The 26,237-nt window shown below is 43.1% G+C and overlaps 1 protein-coding gene across 4 annotated transcripts in view; it reads right to left on the reverse strand.

The window, feature by feature from the left end:
- Positions 1-26,237, reverse strand: part of NIPSNAP2 (nipsnap homolog 2) — a 48,195-nt gene that overhangs the window by 11,903 nt on the left and 10,055 nt on the right. Inside the window, exons 2-10 of one of the 4 annotated variants that reach the window (XM_054495580.2) lie at positions 23,824-23,963; positions 23,693-23,738; positions 20,493-20,587; positions 19,783-19,853; positions 18,174-18,314; positions 17,159-17,190; positions 6,823-6,917; positions 4,380-4,463; positions 1,655-2,829 (exon numbers count right to left, since the gene is read on the reverse strand). In XM_054495580.2, coding sequence (XP_054351555.1) covers positions 2,765-2,829; positions 4,380-4,463; positions 6,823-6,917; positions 17,159-17,190; positions 18,174-18,314; positions 19,783-19,853; positions 20,493-20,587; positions 23,693-23,738; positions 23,824-23,963 — 769 coding nt within the window. In that variant the 3' untranslated portion in view covers positions 1,655-2,764. Of the gene's footprint in view, positions 1-1,654; positions 4,464-6,822; positions 6,918-17,158; positions 17,191-18,173; positions 18,315-19,782; positions 19,854-20,492; positions 20,588-23,692; positions 23,739-23,823; positions 23,964-26,237 lie in introns of those variants that run through there. The other 3 variants (XM_054495581.2, XM_063668345.1, XM_054495582.2) reach the window with 3 other exon arrangements.

Consider the following 26,237-nt stretch of genomic DNA (forward strand, 5'->3'; position numbering starts at 1 on the left):
CTATCACACCTGGCTAATTTTTAAATTTTTTGTAGACACAGGGTCTACAGAAATTGCCCAGGCTGGTCTCCAACTCCCGTACCCAAGCGATTCTCCTGCCTCGGCCTCCCAAAATGCTGGGACAGGCATCAGCCACTGTGCCTGGCCAAGTGATAAACTATTTCCATCTTGAGCCTCTCCTAATCACTGGAGGGGTGCTGTCCATCTTAAAGGCCCTACATTAAAGCAATGGGCGGCCAAGCGCAGCGGCTAATGCCTGTAATCTCAACACTTTGGGAGGCCCAGGCAGGAGGATTGCTTGAGCCCAGGAGTTGGAGACCAGGTTGGGCAACATAATGAAACCCTGTGTCTACAGAAAATTTAAAAATTAGCCAGGCATGGTGCCCGCACTGTAGTCTCAGCTACTCAAGAGGCTGAGGTGGGAGGGTCACTTGAGCCTAGGAGGTCAAGGCTGCAGTGAGCTGAGGTCACGCCATTGCACTCCAGCCTGAGTGACAAAGCAAGACTCTGTCTCAAAAACAAAACAAAACAACTACTTGATATCAGCGGAAGCTTGTCAGGTAAACATCCAAAGAAAGAGAAGAAAAAAATATATATATATAGTTTTAGTCACCTAGAAATACAAGCCATTCTAAAGATTTTACTTATATAACACTAAAAGGGCGGGAAAGTAACTGATTATCTTGTGATATGGGCTGTCCCAGAGGGAGGCTACTGCCTAGAGACACTGAGTTAAAAATCTTCCTCCTTTTTTTCTTTTTTTTTTGAGATGAAATCGCACTCTGTCCCCCAGGCTGGAGTGTAGTGGCGTGATCTCGGCTCACTGCAACCTCTGCCTCCCGGATTCAAGCAATTCTCCTGCCTCAGCCTCCCAAGTAGCTGGGATTACAGGCATGTGCCACCATGCCTGGCTGATTTTTTTGTACTTTTGGTAGAGACGAGGTTTCACCATATTGGCCAGGCTGGTCTCGAACTCCTGACCTTGTGATCCACCCACCTCGACCTCCCAGAGTGCTGGGATTACAGGCGTGAGCCACCGCGCCCGGCCTATTATTATTATTTTTGAGACAGGGTCTAGCTCTGTTGCCCAGGCTGTAGTGCAGTGGCACGATCATAGCTCATTACATCCTCGGCCTCCTGGGCTCAAGCAATCCTCCTGCCTCAGCCTCCTGAGTAGCTGGGACTACAGGCACATACTACCACGCCCAGCTAATTTTTCGATTTTTTGTAGAGATGAGGTTTCATTCATGTTGCCCAGGCTGCTCTCAAACTCCTGTGCTCAAGGGATCCTCTGGCCTTGGCCTCCCAAAGTGTTGGAATTACCGGTGTGAGCCATTGGGCCCGGCCACTAGGGTCTTTCTGATGGCCTCCAACACTCAAGGGATCCAGCCCTGTGACCTCTGAGCTTATGTCCCACCACGCTCTCCCTCATGTCTGCTTCTGCCACTGGCTTCTGCTGCCCTCAGCACATACCAGGCATGACCTTGCCCAGGGCCTTGTAATTTGTTCCTATGGAGGGATTTTCCCCAGAAGCCAGCTGACTTCCTCACTTCCTTCAATCCTTTGTGACAAGCTATTTTGCAAGAGTGACAGGGTCATTCACAGCACGTTTGTCATTCTCAGAACAAATTAAAAAAAAAATCCAAACGTGATATGTGAAAATTAAGAGGATTTTATTGACTTTTCTATGTTCTTTGAGAAAATCATTCACATGTAAAAGTTTGACATTTGATATGAGATTTATTCACACTTTACACATACATTCTTGATTGTGGGGCAGACATAACTGTTCATTTCAACAGGACTTTCACATGGTAACAGTCACAAAATTGGCACACTATAAAAAAATGAAATCAAACAGCTAGACAAAAAGTATGCAGCTTTATGCCAATTTAAATCTCAACATGCACCACCCCTCATCCATGATCTCAGAATTAATCTGCTGTGAGCTTATTAAAATATTAGCCAGAGTGTGTCTGAGGTCACAAATGATCGTTTACAAAATAAAACCTCTTTTCCTAGTGCTACTTGTTTTGTTATAGAAAAATATCACAAATAAAAATTAGTGCTATTCAAGGTGTTCATTTCAAAATCACATATGATACACAAGTTTCAAGCCATTGTTTTTATGTCTCACATTGAAACATCACGATACATGATGTGAAACTGATTTACTGATTAAATGTACCTTGCCCAGCTTGGAAAACCCATTGTCTACTATGTGGACTGCTTACAAATGACAGTGAGTTAAAACATTTTCAGTTACTGGGTACACTTGTAATTTGTTCCTCCTCAGAAACTACTCAGAAAAACTGCTTGAGAAACATCACAAAATTTGTATTTCTTCCTGATACAAGAAATTTGTCTAAAAATCTGTAATTATAAAACAGATTTTTTTTTTTTTTTTTTTTTAAGTAAAGAAATGGCTAATTTTTTTTTGTGGTTGGAATCTTATTTTCAAGATGATTCAGAATTCAATGTGGACCCCTTCTGGAGGGTGGGGAGAAGTGGCTAAGTGTCATAAGGTATACTGGACAACACGGGGATGTTTCAAAGAGGACGACAGGGCACTGTCACAATCAGTCCAACTGTAATTCTTTCCTTTCTTGTGATTATGTAAATTTTAAAGAAAAGAGGTTTCTCACAAGCTATATACAGCAGCTTAAACCTCAGTGTTTCTTTTTTACTTGATATACAATTAAAATTAATTTATGACAAATGCTTGTCACAGAAATGTATGTAGGCACATAGAAACTCTACAGCTTTACTGGAGGGGCGAGGTCTTCAGTGGGATCATTATTCTGGATTCCATTTCCTGAATAAGTGGAACTGAAAACAGGATCAGGGTTACTGCACTTGTTATTTTCTAAACACATTATGGTAAATGACACTAACAGACAGATTGCCAAGAATGTTCACAGATGTGCTGCTTGAAAACAAGAGAATATCATAATATACAGGACTAACCTCAAGGGCAGAAATATACAAGTGGACCCTGTATCAGCTGGCATCCTACAGGATGCTATTAAAATTACACCAGATCAGCTGGGCGCAGTGGCTTACACCTGTAATCCCAGCACTTTGGGAGGTCGAGGCAGGTGGATCAACGAGGTCAGGAAATCGAGACCATCCTGGCCAACAGGGTGAAACCTGTCTCTACTAAAAATACAAAACTTAGCTGGGTGTGGTGGCGACTGCCTGTAATCCCAGCTACTCAGGAGGCTGAGGCAGGAGAATCGCTTGAACCCAGGAGGCGGAGGTTGCAGTGAGCCGAGATCGCGTCATTGCACTCCAGCCTGGCGACAGAACAAGACTCTGTCTCAAAAAAAAAACAGCAGATCCTATCTGGATATTTGTTTTATTTGTGGGAGGTAGGGAAAGTCCGTATTGTGAGGAGAAATGGTGATTTCTCAAACGTTCTTTGAGTAAGCAGCAAAATCAAATACAATTATATAACATGTAATTATATGTTATATAATCTCTTGAACGGAAAGACAAGGTAACACCTACTTCCTAGGACAAATTACTCTTTTATTTTCGTGGTAGTACAAGCGCTGAGATATACTTTTTTTTTTTTTTGAGACTGATTCTTGCTCTGTCACCCAGGCTGGAGTGCAGTGGCGCAATCTCCACCTCCCAGGTTCAAACAATTCTCCTGACTCAACCTCTCAAATGGAGACAGGTTTCATCATGTTCGTCAGGCTGGTCTCGAACTCCCGACCTCAGGTGATCTGCCCGCCTCGGTCTCCCAAAGTGCTGGGATTACAGGCGTGAGCCACTGCGCTCGGCCTGAAATATACTTGCCATGCAACATGGCTGGTACTGATTACCTCTACCAATGCCACTGGGTTACATTCAGCCAACTGTTTTCTTATAAAAATCAAGCAAACAGGGTTTCATAATATACCTATGTATGTGCACATGAATGTATTATGCACCCATGTATACATACTGTACATACAGGAAGTTTAATTTATCCAATTTCAAAATCACTCTTTAATTGATGTATTAAGTTCTGATTTGGGATACTAACAATTTTGATGGAAAAGAAAGCTTAGAAAAAAATTTTATTTGTGTAATAAGTTTTTAGAGAATACAGAAATCTACAAAAAAAGGTAGTGATGTAAAATTTACAATATCCAAGGGTCTGAAAACTGTAACAGATGATATACATATTTGAAAGCATGGATATTCTGCTTTATTGAAAAAAGTCATGTATGTATTAGAGAAAAATTGACTATCTCCCTTCCCCGCTCCAACCTGATAACTCACTATCCTAGCAACATACTATTACAAAAGCCACCTATTAGTGTCAGGGTGAAAGAACATGATTGAAACAGTAAGACAAAAAGCGTATTTCATGGCTGTTAAGAGATTACCTGTGTAATATACCAATTCCTCCCAGCCATGTTTGTGCCATGCTGCATTCCGTATGTCTTCCCTGGTCTGAAGATCCCTGTAAGCTTAAAAATAACCACACAGAGAAGTAAGACTTAAAACACACACCCTGCATTCCACCCATACATCCGTTAAGGTCTTGCTTCACCTGGGCATCTAGTGTTCTCAGGGACTACCTCAGGTGTGTAATATACTGGGCTGGGGAAATTCTGAGCAAAATTATATTAGGCCATGTGGGAAAAGCAAACTTTCAGTCTTTTTTTTTTTTTTTTTCTGAGACAAGGTCACTCTGTCAACCAGGCTGGAGCGCAGTGGCACGATGACGGTTCACTGCAGCCTTGACCTCCTAGGCTCAAGTGATCCTCCCAGCTCAGCCTGCTGAATAGCTGGCACTACAGGAATGCGCTACCACATTGGCTAATTTTTGTATCTTTTTGTCCCCAGTCAGATGTCAAACTCCTGGGCTCAAATCATCAAAACGCCTCAGTCTCCCAAAGTGCTAGAATTACAGGGGTGAGCCACCACGCCTGGCCCATTCTTAAGTTAAAAAAAGTATTTATTTGTTTGAGATGGGGTCTCACTATGTTGCCCAGGCTGGTCTCAAACACCTGGACTCAAGTGATCTTCCCGACTCAGCCTCCAAAACTGCTGGGATTCGAGGCGTGAGCCACCACATCCAGCCACAGTTCCCTCTTAAGCTTTACAATCTAGTGAATCTAAGATACACCTTTATAAACCAAGTGAAATTCTCCAATAACATGTTAAATTCATGACCAGAAACTGTGAGACGACAGATAAGCAATGTCAGATCAGTTTTACTCAACATTTATCTCGCACTACACTGATCTGGGCAGGGAGTGTGTTCCATGCGGTGAAGCCCCAGGATATGAGGCAGGTAAGGTCAGCTGTGGAGAGTGCCGTGGCCCATACGAGGACATGGTGTATAGGGGAGCAGGGCAAGCAACGGGAGAGCTGCAGGAAAAGTGCAAGCTGATCAGGTGGGTGTTGAAGTTGAAAAGGACATCACTGACATAGGAACGCGAAGAAAGGCGCTTCAGGTGGAGGGGGATCACCTGTGTCGTGGTACAATTCACAGGTATCTCATCCAGATGCCTTGGTTTCTTTTTTTTTTTTTTTTGAGACGGAGTCTCACTCTGTTGCCCAAGTTGGAGTGCAGTGGCGTGATCTCGGCTCACTGCAACCTCCGCCTCTTGAATTCAATCGATTCTTCTGCCTCAGCCACTTGTGTACTTGGGATTACAGGCATGCGCCACCATGCCTAATTTTCTGTATTTTTAGTAGAGATGAGGTTTCACCATGTTGGCCAGGCTGGTCTCTTAACTCCTGACCTCAGGTGATCCACCTACCTCGGCCTCCCAAAGTGCTGGGATTATAGGCGTGAGCCACTGTGCCCAGCCAATATCTTCTTTTTTGAGACAGGGTCTTGCTCTATTGCCCAGACTGGAGTGCAGTGGCACAGTCATAGCTCACTGCAGCCTCAAACTCCTGGCCTCAAGCAATCCTCATCTTGCTGTTGCTCTGTGAAGCCTTGAGTCCTCCCCACAGGGCAGAGACAAGAGATCTGCCCTGTGTTCCCCATAGCCTCTGTGAGAGCTCCACCATTCACACTCTGGTGCCTGCCTGTTCGCAATTCCAGGATCCTGCATCTGGGAGGCCCTCTCTGGGCAGCTACCGGTGCTGATGTGAACGGAGCATGCATCTGGCTTGACCTCTGCCCAACAGCCAAAGGGATGGAATCTTCCTCCATCCAATCCGGCCCTTCTAGCTCCTGTGCTTATTCATAGACGGGGATGCCTGGGAGGGTTGCACACCATATACAGCTGCAACGGTAATAACCAGCACCACACAAGGCTCTGGGGGCTCAGGAGGAGTGACGATGTTCACTAGTGGGGAGGGGTGACATCTGGGGCAGGCCTGGAAAAATACCAAAGATGGTGCCAAACAAAAGTGTGTGGGGATGGAAACGGTGAGGGGGTCCATGTCCTGAGACAGTGGAATCACGTCTACAAAGGCAGGCAGTGAGTATGTGCAGGAAGCTGCCACTCTGGGTAAAATGCAGGCCTGCCTCTACCAAGGAAGTAAGAAGTTAGTCTACAAATACAAAGAAAGGCTGGGACCACTCTGTGGAAGGCACTCTGACTTCCCTGACCTCCTTCTTCCATGGCTGCTTGCTTCACCCCTTATTCCTTTCCTCATCATCCCCACTCACTTTCAGCTCACTAATGCCAACAATCTAGGGACTTTCACTGTTGGCCTCACTAGTTCCAGTAGGGGCTGTCCCTCTGTGACACCTGGATTTGCTGTAGTAGTTAAGGTTATTGACTCAAGATGTGCTCTACTGCCCAGTACAACTTAGTAATGAACTCTTAAATCCCAGTAACTTGAAAAGGGAAAAACAGATACCCCAAAGATGGTGCACCATGTACAGCTGCCCGATCTGAGAGAAGAATCCTCCGACGGCTTCGTTACCATCCTGTCTGAAGCGGATCGCGCGAGCCCTGTAAAAGTGAGGTGATACTTGTTTATGACACTGAATTAGATATACTAACGAGAATTGGTAGACTAAATCTTCACCATACTCAGGGCAGGCTGTTTAAAATGAAGACTAATTTTTTATCAAATTGGTATCAAGTTATCTAACACAAATCAAAAGTTATTTATTATTATTTGAGACGGAGTCTCATTCTGTCACCCAGGCTGGAGTGCAGTGACACAATCTCAGCTCACTGCAATCTCCACCTCCTGGGTTCAAGCGATTCTCTTGCCTCAGCCTCCCGAGTAGCTGGGATTACAGGTGCCCACCACCACACCCGGCTAATTTTTGTATTTTTAGTAGAGATGGGGTTTCACCATGTTGGCCAGGCTGGTCTCCAACTCCTGACCTCAGGTTATCTGCCCATCTCAGCCTCCCAAACTGCTGGGATTACAGGTGTGAGACACCGCACCTGGCCTATTTTATTTTTGAGACAGTCTCGCTCTGTCACCCAGGCTGGAGTGCAGTGGTGGGATCTCAGCTCTCTGCAACCTCTACCTCTTGGGTTCAAGTCATCCTCCTGCCTCAACCTCCTGAGTAGCTGGGATTACAGACGCCCGCCACCATGCTTGGCTAATTTTTGTATTTTTAGTAGAGACAAGATTTCCCTATGTTGGCCAGGCTTGTCTCAAACTCCTGACCTCAAGTAATCCACTCGCCTCAGCCTCCCAAAGTGCTGGGATTATAGGCGTGAGCCACCACACCTGGTCTAAAAGTCATTTTAATGTATATGAAATGTAAGCATACTTTTCTGTAGCTATACTAATTTTTGTGAGAAAATGTACAGTATTTAATAATTATTAAAAATAGAAACAGCAACCTGAGGATGTATATATAGTTCCACTGGTGATGCTTGAAATAAAAGTCTAGAACTGGCAGAGGATGGGACGCGTCAACTTAAAATGCATTGCTTCTCCAGAACACCCTCAGAGGGGAAGTGAGGCAAACCTGGAACTAGAGTACCCAAGGTGCCACAGGGTACTGTAAAGGAAGACAGGGACCACCCCTGGGGCAGAGCGTTAAAACACAGGTGAAGGAAGCACACCTTCAAGGCAGCTGATGACTCTGAAATCCTGAGAAACACCCCTGCTCTCTGAACTACACAAGGGACTCTGCAACTTCTTGGATGCCACAGGGAGGAACCATAGGAATGAAGCTTTTTGGTGGTACAGCCTCAGTACTGCAGGCAAAGCTGCCTCTTGCTTTTTTTTTTTTTCTTTCTTACCAGAGCAAACCATTCAGAAAATGAGTACCAAAGGCATTCATTATGTACTAAATATGGAAGAAACCACTAATATACATTGTGCCTCTGTGGACAACATCACATTATCATCAGTTAAAAATTGGCACTTGGCTTAAAACTTTCCTTTTTAAGAATTTCCCACTGCAAAAAGGTATCAGCTCTTTAATTTTTTTTGAAACTGAGTCTTCCTGTCTCCCCAGGTTGGAGTGCAACGGCGCGATCTCAGCTCACTGCAATCTCCATCTCCTGGGTTCAAGCTATTCTCGTGCCTCAGCCTCCTGAGTAGTTAGGGTTATGGGCACATGACACCACACTTGGCTTTTTTTTTTAGATGGAGTCTAACTGTTGCCCAGGCTGGAGTGCAGTGGTGTGATCTTGGCTCACTGCAACCTCCACCTTCTGAGTTCAAACAATTCTCCTGCCTCAACCTCCCGAGTAGCTGGGATTACAGGCGCCCACCACCACGTCTGGCTAATTTTTTGTATTTTTGGTAGGCATGAGGTTTCGCCATGTTGGCCAGGCTGGTCTTGATCTGCCCCGCCTCGGCCTCCCAAAGTGCTGGGATTACAGGCATGAGGCACCAGGCCAGCCTATAGCCCTTTATTTTTTTTTAGACGGAGTCTTACTCTGTCACCCAGGAATGCAGTGGCAGGATCTAGGCTCACTGCAACCTCTGCCTCCCAGGTTCAAGCTATTCTCCTGCCTCAGCTTCCTGTGTAGCTGGGATTACAGGTGTGCACCACCACGCCTGGCTAATTTTTGTATTTTTAATAGAGATGGGATTTCACCACATTGGCCAGGCTGGTCTTGAACTCCTGACCTCAAGTGATCTGTCCACCCCAGCCTCCCTAAGTGCTGGGATTACAGGTGTGAGCCACTGCGTCTGGCTCAGAGCTCTTTAATTTAAACACCTTTCATACTTGCACCAGACACTTAAAAAAATATATTTAGTAATGCATCTGAATTCCTAAAAGTTTTAAAATGTGCCTATTTTTTTCAAAAGCAGTCTCTAGAATCAAAGCTGAAAAGGAAGGGGCTTCAAATGACATAGGGAGGTCACCAGAAGATGCATGGTTAAGGTCTATCAGGAGATGACACACCATGCGTTACCCAGTAAATCCATAACACACTGCCCAGGATCTGGCCTGAATTCTCAGTCACATCAGGGTCCCACAGGTGACAAGACTTGGGAAGACAAATTCATTCTAATTCATCCAAAAGAGCTGGCAGCATATAAACAAGGATAGCAACCTACTAATAATGACAGTGAAAGATGTCACTCTCAAGGCACAAGATGCTTGAGTTGGCTTGGCTGAGCATTCTCTTCCTGGAGGCAAACCTCATATTTACGGAATGATAACATCTCAAAAGGGGGAAAAAAATCCAAGTAAGAGTGATTTCCTGTGAGTGATGAAGCCAGTCTCCTTTTTTAAGACAGAGACTCACTCTGTCACCCAGGCTGGAGTACAGTGGCATGATCTTAGCTAACTGCAGCCTAGAACTCTTGGGCTCGAGGGAGCCTCCTGCCCCGGCCTCCTGAGTAGCTGGAACTACAGGCTTGCACGACTAAGCACAGCCAATTTTTTATTTTTTTATTTTTTGTTGTTGTTGTTGAGACGGGGCCTTGCTATGTTGCTTGGGCTGGTCTCGAACTCCTGGGATCAAGCAATCCAGTCTCCTTAAAATCACTCTACACCTCTGCTCTAATCCACCATGGGCTCAGTGCCATGATGGGAACCTTACCCTAGCGCTTGGGTTCCTTTATGGTGAAAAAGGGACTTCTTGCTCTTGCCCCCATGGATTATCCACAAGATGACATCTTTAATCTTTACATTGAGAATTAAGTGATCAATATCTTCACAGAAATTATAAATCTGATTATTGAAATTAAGCAAATCACTTCAATGTGCATTCTAACTCCATTCAGAAGAAAAAAACCTGGCTTTCATTGATAGTGATAAATATTCCAGATTATTCATTTCATTCCGAATTTTTGTAATTTAGTTATGGTAGGCAAAGAAAACATACTTGCCTTAGCCTGGTAACAATCAGAAGCCTATACAGACGATGTGGTCACCATCTTAGTTACCTATGTGCCAAAATATAAATTGAATGCGAAACTGGCTTTATAGATAATTTTTTTTTTTTTTTTTTGAGACAGAGTTTCACTCTTGTTGCCCAGGGTGGAGTACCATGGTACGATCTCGGCTCACCGCAACCTCTGCCTCCCGGGTTCAAGCAATTCTCCTGCCTCAGCCTTCCGAGTAGCTGGGATTACAGGCATGTGCCACCATACTTGGCTAATTTTTGTAATTTTAGTAGAGACGGGGTTTCTCCATGTTGGTCAGGCTGGTCTCGAACTTCTGACCTCAGGTGATCTGCCCATCTTGGCCTTCCAATGTGCTGGGATGACAGGTGTGAGCTACTGCGCCTGGCCAAATAATTTTTTAAATGACTGAATAACCCCAGTATGTCCCTGTGGATTCCACGGCAAGCGAGTCTTGATCGGTAATTTGCAAAAATTGAACTAGTGAGTGATCCTATTCTGTGAATAGTTACACGATTAACAATAGTCCAAAAACAAAACAACAAAAATTGTATACAATAGTAGCATACAACCAAATATGTATTTCTTAGTTTTCAAATGAAAAGAAATTCTAACTTGCATTATTTAGCCTTTGATGATCTAAGGAGGAAAGGTTCATTAGAAATAGAGATTATAGAACTATTTTTTGGAGCCAGAAGGGATCTTAGAAATCATTTCATGCACAGCAGGAAATTTCATAACCGAAAAAAGAGAAAAATGGGGGCCTAGCGCGGTGGCTCACATCTGTAATCCCAGCACTTTGGGATGCTGAGGCAGGCAGTTCACTTGAAGTCAGGAGTTCAAGATCAGCCTGGCCAAGATGGCAAAACTCTGTCTCTACTAAAAATACAAAACATTAGCCAGGTGTGGCGGTGCACACCTGTAATCCCAACTACTTGGGAGGCTGAGGCAGGCAAATCGCTCGAACCCAGGAGGCAGAGATTGGAGTGAGCCAAGACTGCGCCACTGCACTCCAGCCTGGGCAACAGAGCAAGACCCCGTCTCAAAAAAAAAAAAAGAAAAAAAAGAAAAAGAAAAAAGAAAAGATATTAAGTTGAAGTAAAAAAAAAAAAGGCAAAAAGGTACAAGTCCTCTCTTAAAGGTGAGAGCTGTCAAGTAACTCACACCCAGAGCTTTTTCTCAGCACCATGTGACCTCCCCCTTTGTGGGTAAATAGTTATGAAATGCCAGCTTAGGAAACAGAAATAGCAAGTTGCCAAAGAAAAGTAAGAGTTAACATAATTACTTCAAAGAAATAAACACAAACATCTCCCCCTAAAAACAAAAAACAGGCTGGGCGCAGTGGCTCACGCCTGTAATCCCAGCACTTTGGGAGGCCGAGGCAGGCGGATCATGAGGTCAGGAGATTGAGGCCATCCTGGCTAACACGGTGAAACCCCGTCTCTACTAAAAAACACACAAAAAATTAGCCGGGCGTGATGGCAGGTGCCCGTAGTCCCAGCTACTTGGGAGGCTGAGGCAGGAGAATGGCGTGAACCCGGGAGGCGGAGCTTGCAGTGAGCCAAGTTCGCGCCACTGCACTCCAGCCTGGGCGACAGAGCGAGACTCCGTCTCAAACAAAGAAAAGCAACAAAAATTAAGGTACAGAAATATGTCAAGTTTCAAAGAAAAAAATGCTCTAAATCTTTTGTTGAATTACATATAGATGTAGTCTTCAGATTATTTTAGGAAACTATCCCAATGTTTCAAAATTATATGTATATTCTGAGATGGAGTCTCACTCTGTCGCCCAGGCTGGAGTGCAGTAGTGCCATTTTGGCTCACTGCAGCCTCCATCTCCTCAGTAGCTGGGACTACAGGTGCCCGCCACCACACCCAGCTAATATTTTTTTTTTTTTTTTTTTTTTAGTAGACAGGGTTTCACCATGTTGGCCAGGCTGGTCTCGAACTTCTGACCTCAAGTCTGCCTCAGCCTCCCAAAGTGCTGGGATTACAGGCGTGAGCCACCATGCCCAGGCAGTATTTTTAGCTTCCAAAGAAATCTCATAATGAAGAAAGTATGGAGACTGGTAAAAAGAAAACACCAACAATCTCACCATCACAGAACCCTAAATGTCACTAGTGTTTTTCTTCCCTTTTCCTGTCCCAGGCACTGACTTCAGCTAACCAATGGCCAATAATTTATTCTTGCATCCCTCTTAATTATTGAGGCTTTTTTGAGACAGGGTCTTGCTGTTGCCCAGGCTGGAGTGGAGTGGCATGATCATGGTTTGCTGCAGCCTCAAGAGTAGCTGGGACTACAGGCAGGTGCACCACCGCACCTGGCTAATTTAGTATTTTTTGTAGAGATGAGGTTTCACCATGTTGCCAAGGCTGGTCTTGAACTCCTGGGCTCAGGGGATCCTTCCACCTCAGCAGCCCAAAGTGTTGGGATTAGAGGTGTGAGCCACAGCACCTGGCCTATTGAGGCTTTGTATGTCTCTGTCTTTTCCCATATTATAATAGTCAGGATTTCTAAAAACAGTATTAAATCATAATGGTGAAAGCTAGTATTTTGTTACAATTGTAATCAGCACGCTTCTTGTGTTTCTTGTGTTTTGAATTTAAGGTAGCTGCTGGGAGGACATGGACAGCTTTATCATTTAAATCAGGGCTAGTAAACCGGCCCTCTGGCTAATCCCACCCTCTTTTGATGGGCATTTAGGTTGTTTCTACTTGTTGGCTATTATAAAACATGCTGCTATGGTCACTTATTTAAGTGTTTACATGGATGTTTGCTTTCTAACTTGCATTACTTAGCCTTTGATGATCCAAGAAGCAAAGATTCTTGTATAAGAAACACTTATACACACGTATAAGTGTTTATGTGGATGGTACCTTTTGGGTAGATACCCAGGAATGAAACTGCTGGGTCATATGTAATTTTTTTTTCTTTTTTTTGAGATGGAGTCTTGCTCTGTCGCCTGGGCTGCAGTGCAGAGGTGCGATCTTGGCTCACTGCAACCTCCACTTCCTGGGTTCAAGCGATTCTCCTGCCTCAGCCTCCTAAGTAGGTGGGATTACAGGTGCACACCACCACGCCTGGCTACATTTTTGGTATTTATTTTTAGCACAGATGGGGTCTTGTCACGTTGGCCAGGCCAGTCTCGAATTCTTGACCTCAGGTGATCCGCCCCCTCAGCCTCGTTAAGTGCTGGGTAATTTCATGTTTACCATTTTGAGGGACTACTAGACTATTTCCAAAGTGGCTGCACCATTTTACATTCCCATCTCAATATCGGAAGGGTCCACTTTCTCCTCACCTCACTAACACATGTTATTATCTATCTCTTTTAAGTTACAGCTGTCCCAGTGCGCAGGAACTGGTATCCCATTATAGTTTCACTTTTCATTTCCATAATGACCAAGGAGGTTGAGTCTCTTTTCATAAGCTTATGGGCATTCATGTATTTTCTTTGGTGAAATGCCTATTCAAATCCTTTGCCCGTTAAAAAGTTTTAAAATTTATTAAAAAAAAATTTTTTTTTGATACAGGGTCTGTAGCCCAGGCTGAAGTGCAGTGGCACAATCTCAGCTCACTGCAACCTCTGCCTTCAGGTTCAAGTGATTATCGTGCCTCAGCCTCCCAAGCAGCTGAGGTTACAGGCATGTGCCACCACACCTGGTTAATTTTTGTATTTTTTGTAGAGGTGGGGTTTCACCATGTTGCCCAGGCTGGTCTCAAACTCCTGATCTCAGGTGATCTGCCCACCTCAGCCTCCCAAAGCACCTGGCCTAAAAATTTTTTAAATGTATTTTTTATTGTGGTAAAAAACATATAACATTGAATTTACCATCTTACCCGTTTTTATGTAGTGTCCAGTATATTTACACTGTTACGCCACAGATCTCCAAAACATTTTCCTTTGGTAAAACTGAAATTCTATACTCACTAAACACCAATTCCGTATTCCCTCTCTGCCCAGCTCCTGGCAACCACCTTTCCACTTACTGTTTCTATGATTTTGACGACACTGGATACTTCACATAAGGAGAATGATACACTATTTGTCCTCATTTCACTTAGCATTACATCCTCCTCAAGATTCACCATACTGCAGCATGCGACAGGACTTCCTTCTTTTTTGGGGGCGGGGGATGGAGTCTTGCTCTGTCGCCAGGCTGGAGTGCAGTGGCGCGATCTCAGCTCACTGCAACCTCCACCTCCCAGGTTCAAGTGATTCTCCTGCCTCAGCCTGCTGAGTAGCTGGGACTACAGGTGCACGCTACCACGCCCAGCTAATTTTTGTATTTTTAGTAGAGACAGGGTTTTGCCATGTTGGCCAGGCTGGTCTCAAACTCCTGAGCTCGGGTGATCAGCCTGCCTCGGCCTCCCAAAGTGCTGGGATTACAAGTGTGAGCCACTGCACCCAGCCCACAATTTCTTTATCCATTTATCTATTGATGGATATGTGGGTTGCTTCTACCTCTTGCCTACTGAGAATAAAGCTATGATAAACATGGGTATGCGAACCTTTTTGAGATCTGCTTTGAATTCTGTTGGCTATATACCCAGAAGTGGGACTGCTGAATCACAATGAATTCTATTTTCAATTTATTTATGTACTTATTTTTGTGAGACAGGGTCTCACTGAGAGTGCAGTGGCATGATCATGGCTCAATGCAGTCTCCACCTCCCCAGGCTCAAGCAATCCTCCCACCTCAGCCTCCTGAATAGCTAAGACTACAGGCATGTGCCACCACCACGCCCGGCAAGTTTTTGGTTTTTGTTTGTTTGTTTGTTTGTTTTTGTAGAGACAGGGTTTCACCATGTTGCCCAGGCTGGTCACCAACTCCTAGCATCAAGCGATCCTCCTGTCTTGGTCTCCCAAAGTGCTAGGATTACAGGTGTGAGCCACCACACCCAGCTGCTGTCTTTTCAAGTTATTTACCCATTTTTTAATTGAGTTATCTGTATTCTTATTATTGAGTTGTAAGAATTCTTTATATATTCTGAATTCAATTTGCTTATCAGACATATGATTTGCAAATATTTTATTCCAGTATATGACTTGTCTTTTTCATTAAATTTTTTTTTTTTAGTATCGCTGAGAGTAAGGCATTTTTTTGTTTTGTTTTGAAACAGTCTTGCTGTCACCCAGGCTATAGTGCAATGGGGTGATCTCGGCTCACTACAACCTCTGTCTCCCAGGTTCAAGTGATTCTCCTGCCTCAGCCTCCTGAGTAGCTGGAACTACAGGTGCACAATGCCATAGCTGGCTAATTTTTGTATTTTTAGTAGAGACAGGGTTTCACCAAGTTGGTCAGGCTGGTCTCAATCTCCTGACCTCAAGTGATCTTCCCACCTTGGCCTCCCAAAGTGCTGAGATTACAGGGGTGAGCCACCATCCCTGCCCTAATTTTTTATTTTTTTGAGATAGGGTCTTATTCTCTCCCAGGCTGAATAGTAGCACAATCATGGCCCACTGCAGCCTTGACCTTTAAGGCCCAGGTGATTCTCCCACCTCAGCCTCCCGAGGAGCTGGGACTACAAGTGTGTGTCACCATGCCCGGTTAATTTTTGTATTTTTTGTAGAGTCGGGGTTTTGTCATGTTACCCAGGCTGGTCTCAAAGTCTCAAACGCCTGGGCTGAAGCAATCCTCCTCCTTCAGCCTCCTCAAAGTGCTGGAATTACAGGCATGAGCCATCATGCCCAGTCTTTATTTTTATTTTTAATTTATTTTATTTTTTTGAAAAGGAGTCTCGCTCTGTCACCTAGGCTGGAGCACAGTGGTGCGATCTCAGCTCACTGCAACCTCTGCCTCCTGGGTTCAATCAATTCTCCTGCCTCAGCCTCCCAAGTAGCTGGGATTACAGGAGTGCACCGCCACACTCGGCTAATTTTAATATTTTTAGTAGAGATGGGGTTTCGCCATGTTAGCGAGGCTGGTCTCAAACTCCTAACTTCAGGTGATCTGCCCACCTCAGCCTCCCAATGTGCTGAGATTACAGGTGTGAGCCAACATGCCTGGACTATTTTTTTTTTTTTTTTTTTTTTTTTTTTGAGACAGGGTCTCACTCTGTGGCCCAGGCTGGAGTGCAGTGGTGCAATCTTGGCTCACTGCAAACTCCATCTTCTGGGCTTAAGCAATTCTCCTACTCAGCCTCCCAAATAGCTGGGACCTCAGGCATGTGGCATCACACCTGGCTAGTTTAATTTATTTACTTATTTTGGTAGAAGTGGGGGGGGGGGGGGGGGGGTCTTACTATGTTGCCCAGGCTGGTCTTGAACTCCTGGACTTGAGTGATTCTCCTGCCTTGGCTTCCCAAAGTGCTGGGATTACAGGCATGAGCCACACTGCACCTGGCTAGTCTTTTGCACTTCCAAAGCCTGTTGGGACTTTGATAGGGATTCTGCTGAATCTACAGATCAACTTGTGGAAAAATTGTTATTTTTCTACTCAAACTGGCAAGGAAAAAAAGAAGAAACTATTACTGACATGGTGTGTATATGTGACAAAAGTAATGTTTCAGAAAAGATGATATCCAAGAAGTATGTAAACTAACCTTATGCAATATTGGTTTTGCTTTTAAAAAAAGGTGCTTTTAGAAATATATATAGTACTGAAATATTTATGAATGAAACAGAATGCTGTCTGGGATTTAATTCCAAACAATCTGGGTTGAAGGAATTAGGCCTAAACAAGATTGGCCATGTGTTAATTATTGAAGCTAAGCGATGGATGTGGAAGGGGAGCCCCATTATTTTCTCTAGTTTTGTATGTTTGAAAAATCTCATAATAAAAACATCAAACGAAACATTAGTGTAGTGTCAAGTCAGAGTACTATCATCAGATTTTTTTTCCCTAGAATTAACACTATGGCCTAAACTAATCTATTCACAAGACTTAAGTCACCATTCAGTAATATACTCACCAGTAATTGCCCCATTCAATCATGGTTCCTGGCTGAAAACAGATTTAGATTTGGTTAGTTCTTCTGAGGAAAAAAAAAATACAGAAATAGCAAACAGCAGTAGAAAAAACATTAAGTGACAAAACTAACTTCAAAAAACTTTTTTTCTTTTTTTGAGACAGAATCTTGCTTTGTTGCCCAGGCTGGAATGCAGTGGCTCAATCTCAGCTCCTGCAACCTCCGCCTCCTGGGTTCAAGCAATTCTCCTGCCTCACCCTCCTGAGTAGCTGGGATTACAGGTGCCCGCCACCATGCCTGGCTAATTTTTTATATTTTTAGTAAGAGATGGGGTTTCACCATGTTGGCCAGGCTGGTCTCAAACTCTTGACCTCAGGTCACCCACCTGCCTTGACTTCCCAAAAAGCTGAGATTACAGGCGTGAGCCACCGCACCCAGCCAAAACTTTACTTTTTAGTTTAATAGAGACAGGGTCTCATTATGTTGTTCAGGCTGGTCTCAAACTTCCTGGCTCAAGTGATCCTCCAACCTTGGCCTCCCAAAGTGTTGGGATTACAGGCATTAGCCACTTTAATAATGCTGCTACGTGGGGCTTTCTTTCTAGTCCTCAGTAGGAAAATTTCTAGAAAATGTTATAAAATATTATTGCCTTTTACTCTTATCATGTTGTATAATTTGCTCAACAGTCACAGTGTTTATTAGCTGCTCTCATTTAACCACAATAGATGTTACATATTGTACCTTATCCTGCACTTTAGGTCTTTCTTCTTAAAAACAAAAATGTTATTTAGAAAAATGTCAAATAATAAGCATTATGTGTAAGGCCATAGAAAGCAAAAGAGCTTAGCCTTGGTGACAGTGTGAGACCCAGTCTTAAAATATATATATATATATGTATATATATATAATGCTAAACACACATCACAGAACGTACACACAAGTTCTGTTGTCAGCCTTACAAAGTCCTTGTGCTTCTTCACAGAGGAGTAAAAGGAATAACTTATATTTCTGTACTTACTCGGAGTTGGTAAGACCTGAGTTCATATATATTAGGTCCTGATCGTGGCACAGGCTCATTCCAGAAACTGAACTCCAACAGGAGCTGATTCTTCCTGGAGAGAAGCATGTCACTTCTTGCCTTACGAAATTCCAAAAATTCCTTTGAGTGAAAAAAATGTGCTCATGAAATCTTCTGATACTTACATATAAGCCTATTTCAGTAACATTTATGTTCCTACAGAATACTATAATAGGGTAATCAACAGGTCCCAGTTGGCCTGAGACAGTCCCAGTTTACATTTGTTGAACTTGCATAATCATTAACAGCATTCCTTCTCATTCTCAAAAGTGTCCAGGTTTAGATGACAAATTACTTGGTCATCCTAATTATTTAGGTGGCAATGCAAACAAATTTGATTTGCTATATTTTTAGATTCTTCTAACAGTGTTTGATGGCACATCAATAGAAGCAGCATGCAGACTACAAAAGAGCAGATAATTCAAAACCTATTTATATTTGTCTGGTAATCTATACAAAATAATTTCTTTCTTAATGATGTGTGGCTTTTAAATTTCTCCCTATTGACAAGCACCTGCTAGTGAAGGGAGGGTGGAAAGCAAAGTCAGCCCAAGAAAAACTCTACCCAAGATAAATGTCTGTGTGTGACAGACAGTTCCTGAAGCAGACACTTTTAGGTCATCCAGGGATAATTGTGTCTGCCATGCTGATTGATACACCAGTCACCAGCTTTTTGGGTTTTTTTTGTTGTTGTTTTTTTGAGGCGGAGTCTCACTCTGTTGCCCAGGCTGTAGTGCAGTGGCATAATCTTGGCACACTGCAAACTCTGCCTCCTGGGTTCAAGCAATTCTCGTGCCTCAGCCTCCCAAGTGGCTGGGATTACAGGTGTGCACCACCATGCTCGGCTAATTTTTATATTTTTAGTAGAGATGAGGTTTTGCCATGTTGGCCAGGCTGGTCTTGAACTCCTGGCCTCAACTGATATGCCTGCCTTGGCCTCCCAAAGTGCTGGGATTACAAGCGTGAGTTACCGCACCCAGCCCAGTCACCGGTTTCAAAGTACCACCTTTTCAGTTTCAAAGCATAATTGACTTTTATAATAAGAACAATAAGAATTGTTTTTTTTTTTTTTTTTTTTTGAGACAGAGTCTCGCTCTGTCGCTCAGGCTGGAGTACAGTGGCGCAATCTCAGCTCACTGCAAGCTCCGCCTCCTGGGTTCACGCCATTCTCCTGCTTCAGCCTCCCGAGTAGCTGGGACTACAGGCACCTGCCACCATGCCTGGCTAATTTTTTTGTATTTTTTTTAGTAGAGACGGGGTTTCACTGTGTAAGCCAGGATGGTCTCCATCTCCTGACCTCGTGATCCACCTGCCTCGGCCTCCCAAAGTGCTGGGATTACAGGCGTGAGCCACCGCGTCCGGTCAGAATTGTTGTTTTAATAGTATTACAACTGTTTATGTTTAAATACAACTTCAGGAGTCCAAACAATAAAATTTCTGTTACAAAAAATGAAGTTTATTAACAAAAACTGAAGACAGAAAAGTCATTTAATTCTGTTCTAACATCTATATATCATTAGTCTAAGTAAACATTTTTCAATATCATTACCTTATTTTCTCTGAGTTTATTCATGACTTCTGTGAGGGCTGGATAGCCTCCTTCATACCTCCAGAGGTGGACTGAAATGCATTTTAAAAGATATTATACATTTAGAATTTCATGATACTACTACTTGAAAATGTTCTAGATAGGTATAATGTTAACACAGCACAAAACTGTAGGCTGGGTGTGGTGGCTCATGCCTGCAATCCCAGCACTTTAGGAGGCTGAGACAGGCAGATCACTTGAGGTCAGGAGTTCCAGACCAGCCTGGCCAACATGGTGAAACCCCGTCTTACTAAAAATACAAAAATTAGCTGGGTGTGGTGGTGGGCACCTGTAATTCCAGCTACTTGGGAGGCTAAGGCAGGAGAATCGCTTAAACCCAGGAGGCAGAGGTTGCAGTGAGCCTAGATAATCATCACTGCACTCCAGCCTGGGCAACAGAGCAAGACTCCATCTCAAAAAACAAAAAAACTGTAATGCTCCATGTTTTGGCCTATGAGTTACATCATAATGGTTCAATAATAGATTCAAACATTAAAAACAATTTTAAAACCGTTTTTGCAATGAATTGTTGAAGAAACTACTTTAATCATAAAATGAGACTGAGACTTGGAAAGTTCTGATGATAAGAACAAGCATGAAATTAGAAAATTACTTAAGTGTTACATAAGGTTTAAGGAAGAAGTATTTATTCCAAAGACTTCGCTTCCTACCAGCTTGGTCCTGCTCGCCATACCACGTGTTCCAAGTCCCCACCAAAGTACAAGGGTAGTGTTTATCTTCGTGAATCTTTGGCAACACCTCTTGACTTAAAGAGAAGAAACAGCAACACTAATTAAACAACCAGCAAAATTTGACCAGGTGGACAGCACCTGATCAGTAACAGGAAAAAGACCACTTACTCTGTGTTCTAACAACTGACCTTAGAACATCATGATAAAACGGCATGTGGAATTAACCTTTTAGCTGAATTCTGTTGTATTCCAACACCCTGCTGATCAGAAGCTTAGGTTTCTGATAAGCTTAGGTTTCTGATACCCCAACTATCTAGAAGAGTTGTTGAATCAGCATAAAGATGATAAAGAAAAACCAAAGGTCCCAGGATTTTGGGAGCTATGGGTCTACTATTTTCCACTTGAGGAGAAAAAAACATCACCAAAACACATTCTGTTGGTTCCAAAGACAGGAAGAATGAGAGACGGGGAATAGTAGAAAAGAACACGGAAGAAATAAGGAAGATGGAAAGGGAGGAAAGTAATGTTCAAGACAGAGGCAGACAACACAAGCAGCACCAGCAGGCAGAGGTAACAGGAGCAGAGAACAAGCTGGCCTTCAGGAAGGAGCAAGAAGACAGAGCTGGAACACAACATAGTCTGGAAGCGACTCCAACCTCCAATAGTCCCCAAGGGCATCAACATGGCAGAAGAATAAAAATTAAAGATACAATGCGAAAAATAAATTATGTTCTACTCAATTCAATGGGCCAAGGGGATGGGTGGGGTGTTACATAGTCTCGCACCGAACACACCAACCAATTCATTCCCGCTCATTATGCAGGGACAGGGGCAACATGACAGGTCACGGCAGTGTATGAATTTAACAGGGGTGTCAGAGTGGAGCTTGGTTCCATGGAAGCTTTCCTATGGTATAAATTCTAATGTACAGGGAAAGGCAAAGGGAAGAGTGTAACTGTTTTACACCAAGAGAAAAGCTAAAACCTGCACACTTTTTGAATAGAAAAATTATGATGAAAAAGTATCATACAGATTCAACAATGGATGCAAAAGGGGATCAAGGGCAAGAAATGGAACCTGTTCACATTATTGGCTGTCACTGACATTTGGCTAGTGATCACCACCAGATGCTGGGGCTACAGGACCGAGGGTATGTAAGTACCATGTGCTAACTGATTGCGCCACTGGAGCTCCATAGGACCAGGGATATATAAATGGTTAACAGAGAAAAGTTCCAAAACAGTCTATGTCTAACTAACTGAAAACCCAAACATCTTTATGACCCAGTATAGTGACCACCATCATGTGTACTTTTGGAAGAGTAGCACTTACTTTTTAAATTAGGATCTGATATTAAATGTATCTGATGCGTGACTCATCAATGTTCAGAAATAACATGGGATCGATAAAAATTGAGGACAGGGAAAGAGGGATTCTGCTAGGGAAATGTACATCCAACATTTCCTTTTGGTCACATGACATGAGCAGGAATAGACAACCCTGCATTGGAGGCAGTGCCCAGGAGGAAGCCCAGTACACATGACTCAGGTGGGGTCCAGAGAGGGGCCTGGCAACGGGGCCTAGGTTTTTCACCAACACAAAGTCACACATGGATTTGTAGCCACTCTTCTTTGCTGGGGACCCCAAACCTGCTCTTGGGAGCCCTGGCCTTACCTGAATGGAGATTGTAAGGCAGGCAGTACTTGTACCCAGAACTGGATGGGTTGGGCAGAATCCCATTATTGGGACCCTTAAAAACCAGGCAGGAGTTAAGTCTTTACGTTCTGGAAACAGGGAGCTGCTGAAAGTTTCAGAGAAAAGAAAAAACGTGATGAAAAAAGAAAACAGAACTCAAGCAGATCAATCTGACAAACTTTGGGGTAATGTATTGCAGGGCAGGGAGGAGACACAGTTATAGCTTGGAGCCCAGAAAGGCAGTCAGAAAAAAGGCTACTTGGGAATGGGGCTCAAGAGTCTTGGAGAGGGAGATGAAGAAGGAAACAAGAGAACCAAAATACATGTCCGATGAAGAATGCACGGCTTAGGTGACAGACTCACCACAGAGAACTAAGGAACGGACTGAGTAAAACAAGGTGAGTGGCACAGACAGGGAAGTTGGAAGAGCAAGGTGATTCTACATGCTGGGTGTGAAGTGGGAGCACAACATCAAATAGAAATATGAACAGACAGCCAGAAACCCAAGACAGGAGATGAAGTGGTAAGACAGGACAGAAAAGGTAATCCAGGACAACATTGGCATAGGGAAAAATTCCATTTTTATGAGAAAAGACTTAGAAATAAACATCTGCTTTGTTTTAAGGGCATTTTTTAATAAAGAGAAATGTGCTGGAATGAGCAAGAAATTCAATGCTATTGTTAAATTTCATAAGCTAACTTCAAAAACAAAACAATAAACAACAAAAGGTTTTTCTTCTAAAAAGTATGCTGATTATAGGGACAAAATTGTTTGCTTTCTTATGAAAGTAGTAGATATTAAAGGTAAAAACAAAACAAAACACAACAAAAAACCTTTTTCTTCACATTTGCTCGCCATGGATCATTAGAATACTATTTCTGTTAACTTAAAAGCTGGTAAGCTTAGTTCTCCCCTTTCGTCTTAAAGTTTACAAATTCTGTAAGCAGGTTTGGATCTCAAATCATAGGAGAATCAGCGGAAGGGACTTGGATCCTGGAGAACAGAGGAGTTGGGAAGAAATGGCAGCTATGTTCAAATACATACAGGACTCTCACAGGGGAATCTCACAGGGGATTCTTAGGGGAATCAATGAAGGACTCAGAGATGTGAATTCTTATTCCTAACACCCAGAGTTGTCCAGAGATGGAACTTACTTCAGGACAGGCAGTGAGGAAGGTCTGCGGAAAGGACTCCAGCATTGGATAAGTAGATGGACTAGACAGCCTGGCAAAGTTCCTCCAAACATAAGAGTCTGGTAACATTCTAAAGTCTGATAGCTTATATGATGATTTAGCTGTGTGAGTGCTTAAAATAAAAATGCCTTCGGCAATCCCACACGAAGCTCAGTTTAAGAGCCTCTGAATGTTCAGCTTCAAAAGAGAGGGATGAAAGATCTCTCTCTATGCTATCAAGCGTCAGTGGAATTAACTAACAAATAAAGTCATTATTTTTCCCCAAGTAAAGGATAGTTTGGTATACACACCAAATTTTGTTGTATGCTTCTAGGCATTCCGGTTTAACATTGTGAACTGAAACAAAAGAAAATTCAACGATAAACTTAGGAACAAAGGGGAAAAAAAAGTCAACTATGAAGAGAGCAAAACTGTCACTCACACTGTAATTTGTATAGATTGCTTGTTTCCTTTTTGGCTAGGAGATTGGAGTGGGCATCTTTTCTTGGATCAACTTTCCGGACAAATAAGGATTTTAGCCAGCTGTCTTCTCGAGATCTGTTGCTGGAAGATGTCCACGTCCTATGGAATAACAAAGGTGTTGTCAGATAGTACACTGTTTTCATATATCCATCAGTTCACCTGGCAAACACACGGTGAGCAGCTATTCCAGGCACCGTTCCAGAACCTGGGCTACCACAGAATGTCTGCTTTCCATGACAACAGCATGCACTCCAAGAAGCAGAAGCAAAGAAAAATGTAAAATGTGTGGCACTCCTATAAGAGAGCCCACATTTATCTTTGCAATTTGTGCTATGTGTTTTTCAAAGCAATTTTTGACATAGAAAAAATATACATGGATACCTAGAGTAGATAAACCCACAGAGACAGAAAGCAGAACGGAGGTTGCCAGGAGGTGAGGAGAGGGGAGGTTGGGGTAAGGAGTTTCAGTTTGGGAAGATGAAGAAATTCTCAAGATGAATGGTAGTGATGTTTCCCCAAAATGTGAATATACTTAATGCCACTGAACTGTATGCTTAAAAATGGTTAAAATGGTGAATTTTATGTTATGCACATTTTGCCACAATTTAAAAAATATTATTTGATTTGGAAATAGATAGTGGTGATGATTGTACAACACTGTGAATGTAAGTAATGCCACTGAATTATGCACTTAAGATGGTTTAAATGGCAAATTTTATGTATATTTTTTACATGTTTTACCACAATAAAAATATTTTTAAAATACAAGGAAAATGAAATACATTCTTTCTTTAAAAAAAATTTTACCCCTCAAGTAAATTAAAAATCAAGGTTTTTTGTTTTTTTTTTTTTTAGATGGAGTCTCGCTCTATCACCCAGGCTGGAGTGCAGTGGCGTGATCTGGGCTCACTGCAACCTCCGCCTCCCAGGTTCAAGCGATTCTCCTGCCTCACCCTCCAGGGTAACTAGGATTACAGGCGCACACCACCACGCCCAGCTAATTTTTTGTATTTTAGTAGAGACGGGGTTTCACTGTGTTGCCCAGGCTGGTCATGAACTCCTGAGCTCAGGCAGTCCACCCGCCTCGGCCTCCCAAAGTGCTAGGATTACAGGCGTGAGCCACCGAGCCCGGCCAAAAAAAAAAAATCAAGATTTGTAAAAATTAACTTTAAAAATCAACTTTAAAAATCAAAAATTTTTTAACTGCCCCCACAAACCTCAGAATACCAACTTTATTAACACATAATTTGCTAATTTTCATCTTATAATTAAATTTCTATTGTGAATGCTTTCAGAAAGTGAGGATAAATTTGACTCAAGTCACAAACTATACTTTACTCACGGAATTTTTTCTTTCTTTTTTTGAGACTGGGTCTTGCCCTGTCACCCAGGCTGGAGTGTGGTGGTGCGATAGCTCACTGTAGTTCACTATAGCCTCAAATTCCTGGGCTCAAGTGATCGTCCCACCTCAGCCTCCTGAGAAGCTGGGACTAGAGGCATACGTCATCTTGCACAGTACATTTTTTAAAATTTTTTGTAGAGATGGGGTCTTGCTATGTTGCCCAAGTTGTTCTCAAACTCCTGGCCTCAAGCAATGCTCCCACTTCAGCCTCTCAAAGTGCTGGGATTATAGGTGTAAGCCACTGCAACTGGCCCTACTCACAAATTTCTATGTGCATGTTGAACTCCCATATGCCAGCTAATAGGAATACAAATTTGTTGACCTCCCAAGAGGGCAGTGTGGCATCATCCATATCAAAATGGAAACTGTGTATGACTTCAGCCCAACAATGACACTTGCAGTTATGTCCTACGGCCAGCTATATTTAGACACGTGCACAAAGTTGAATGCATACAAATATTCATTGCTGTCTTGTTTCCAGTTTTCTCCTGGCATAGGTCATTTGAATAGCCATTAATGCAGACTGGTCACATAAATTAGGAAATACTCCACGTCAGAAAATATGCACTCGATAAAAAGAATGAGGTAGATTTACGTGCACTGATGTGCTGACATCTCCGAGATAAATTCTGTAAAAAAGCCGGCACAGAACAGCACTATATATACACACACAGAGTGAGCTGTTGAAGAGTGATGACATCTGGGGAACATGACTGGGCCTGGGGTGGGAGTAAAGGTTTTTTCTTTTCATTGTATAACCTTCTAAACTACCTGAACATTTTCTACACACACACACACTTTTTTGAGAGAATCTCGCTCTGTCGCCCAGGCTGGACTGCAGTGGCACCATTTCAGCTGACTGCAACCTCCACCTCCCAGGTTCAAGCGATTCTCCCGCCTCAGCCTCCTGAGTAGCTGGGACTACATGGTGTGCTACCGTGCACGCCTAATTTTTGTATTTTTAGTAGAGA

This window comes from Pongo pygmaeus, chromosome 6, assembly GCF_028885625.2.
Source record: "Pongo pygmaeus isolate AG05252 chromosome 6, NHGRI_mPonPyg2-v2.0_pri, whole genome shotgun sequence".
Lineage (NCBI taxonomy): Eukaryota > Metazoa > Chordata > Mammalia > Primates > Hominidae > Pongo > Pongo pygmaeus.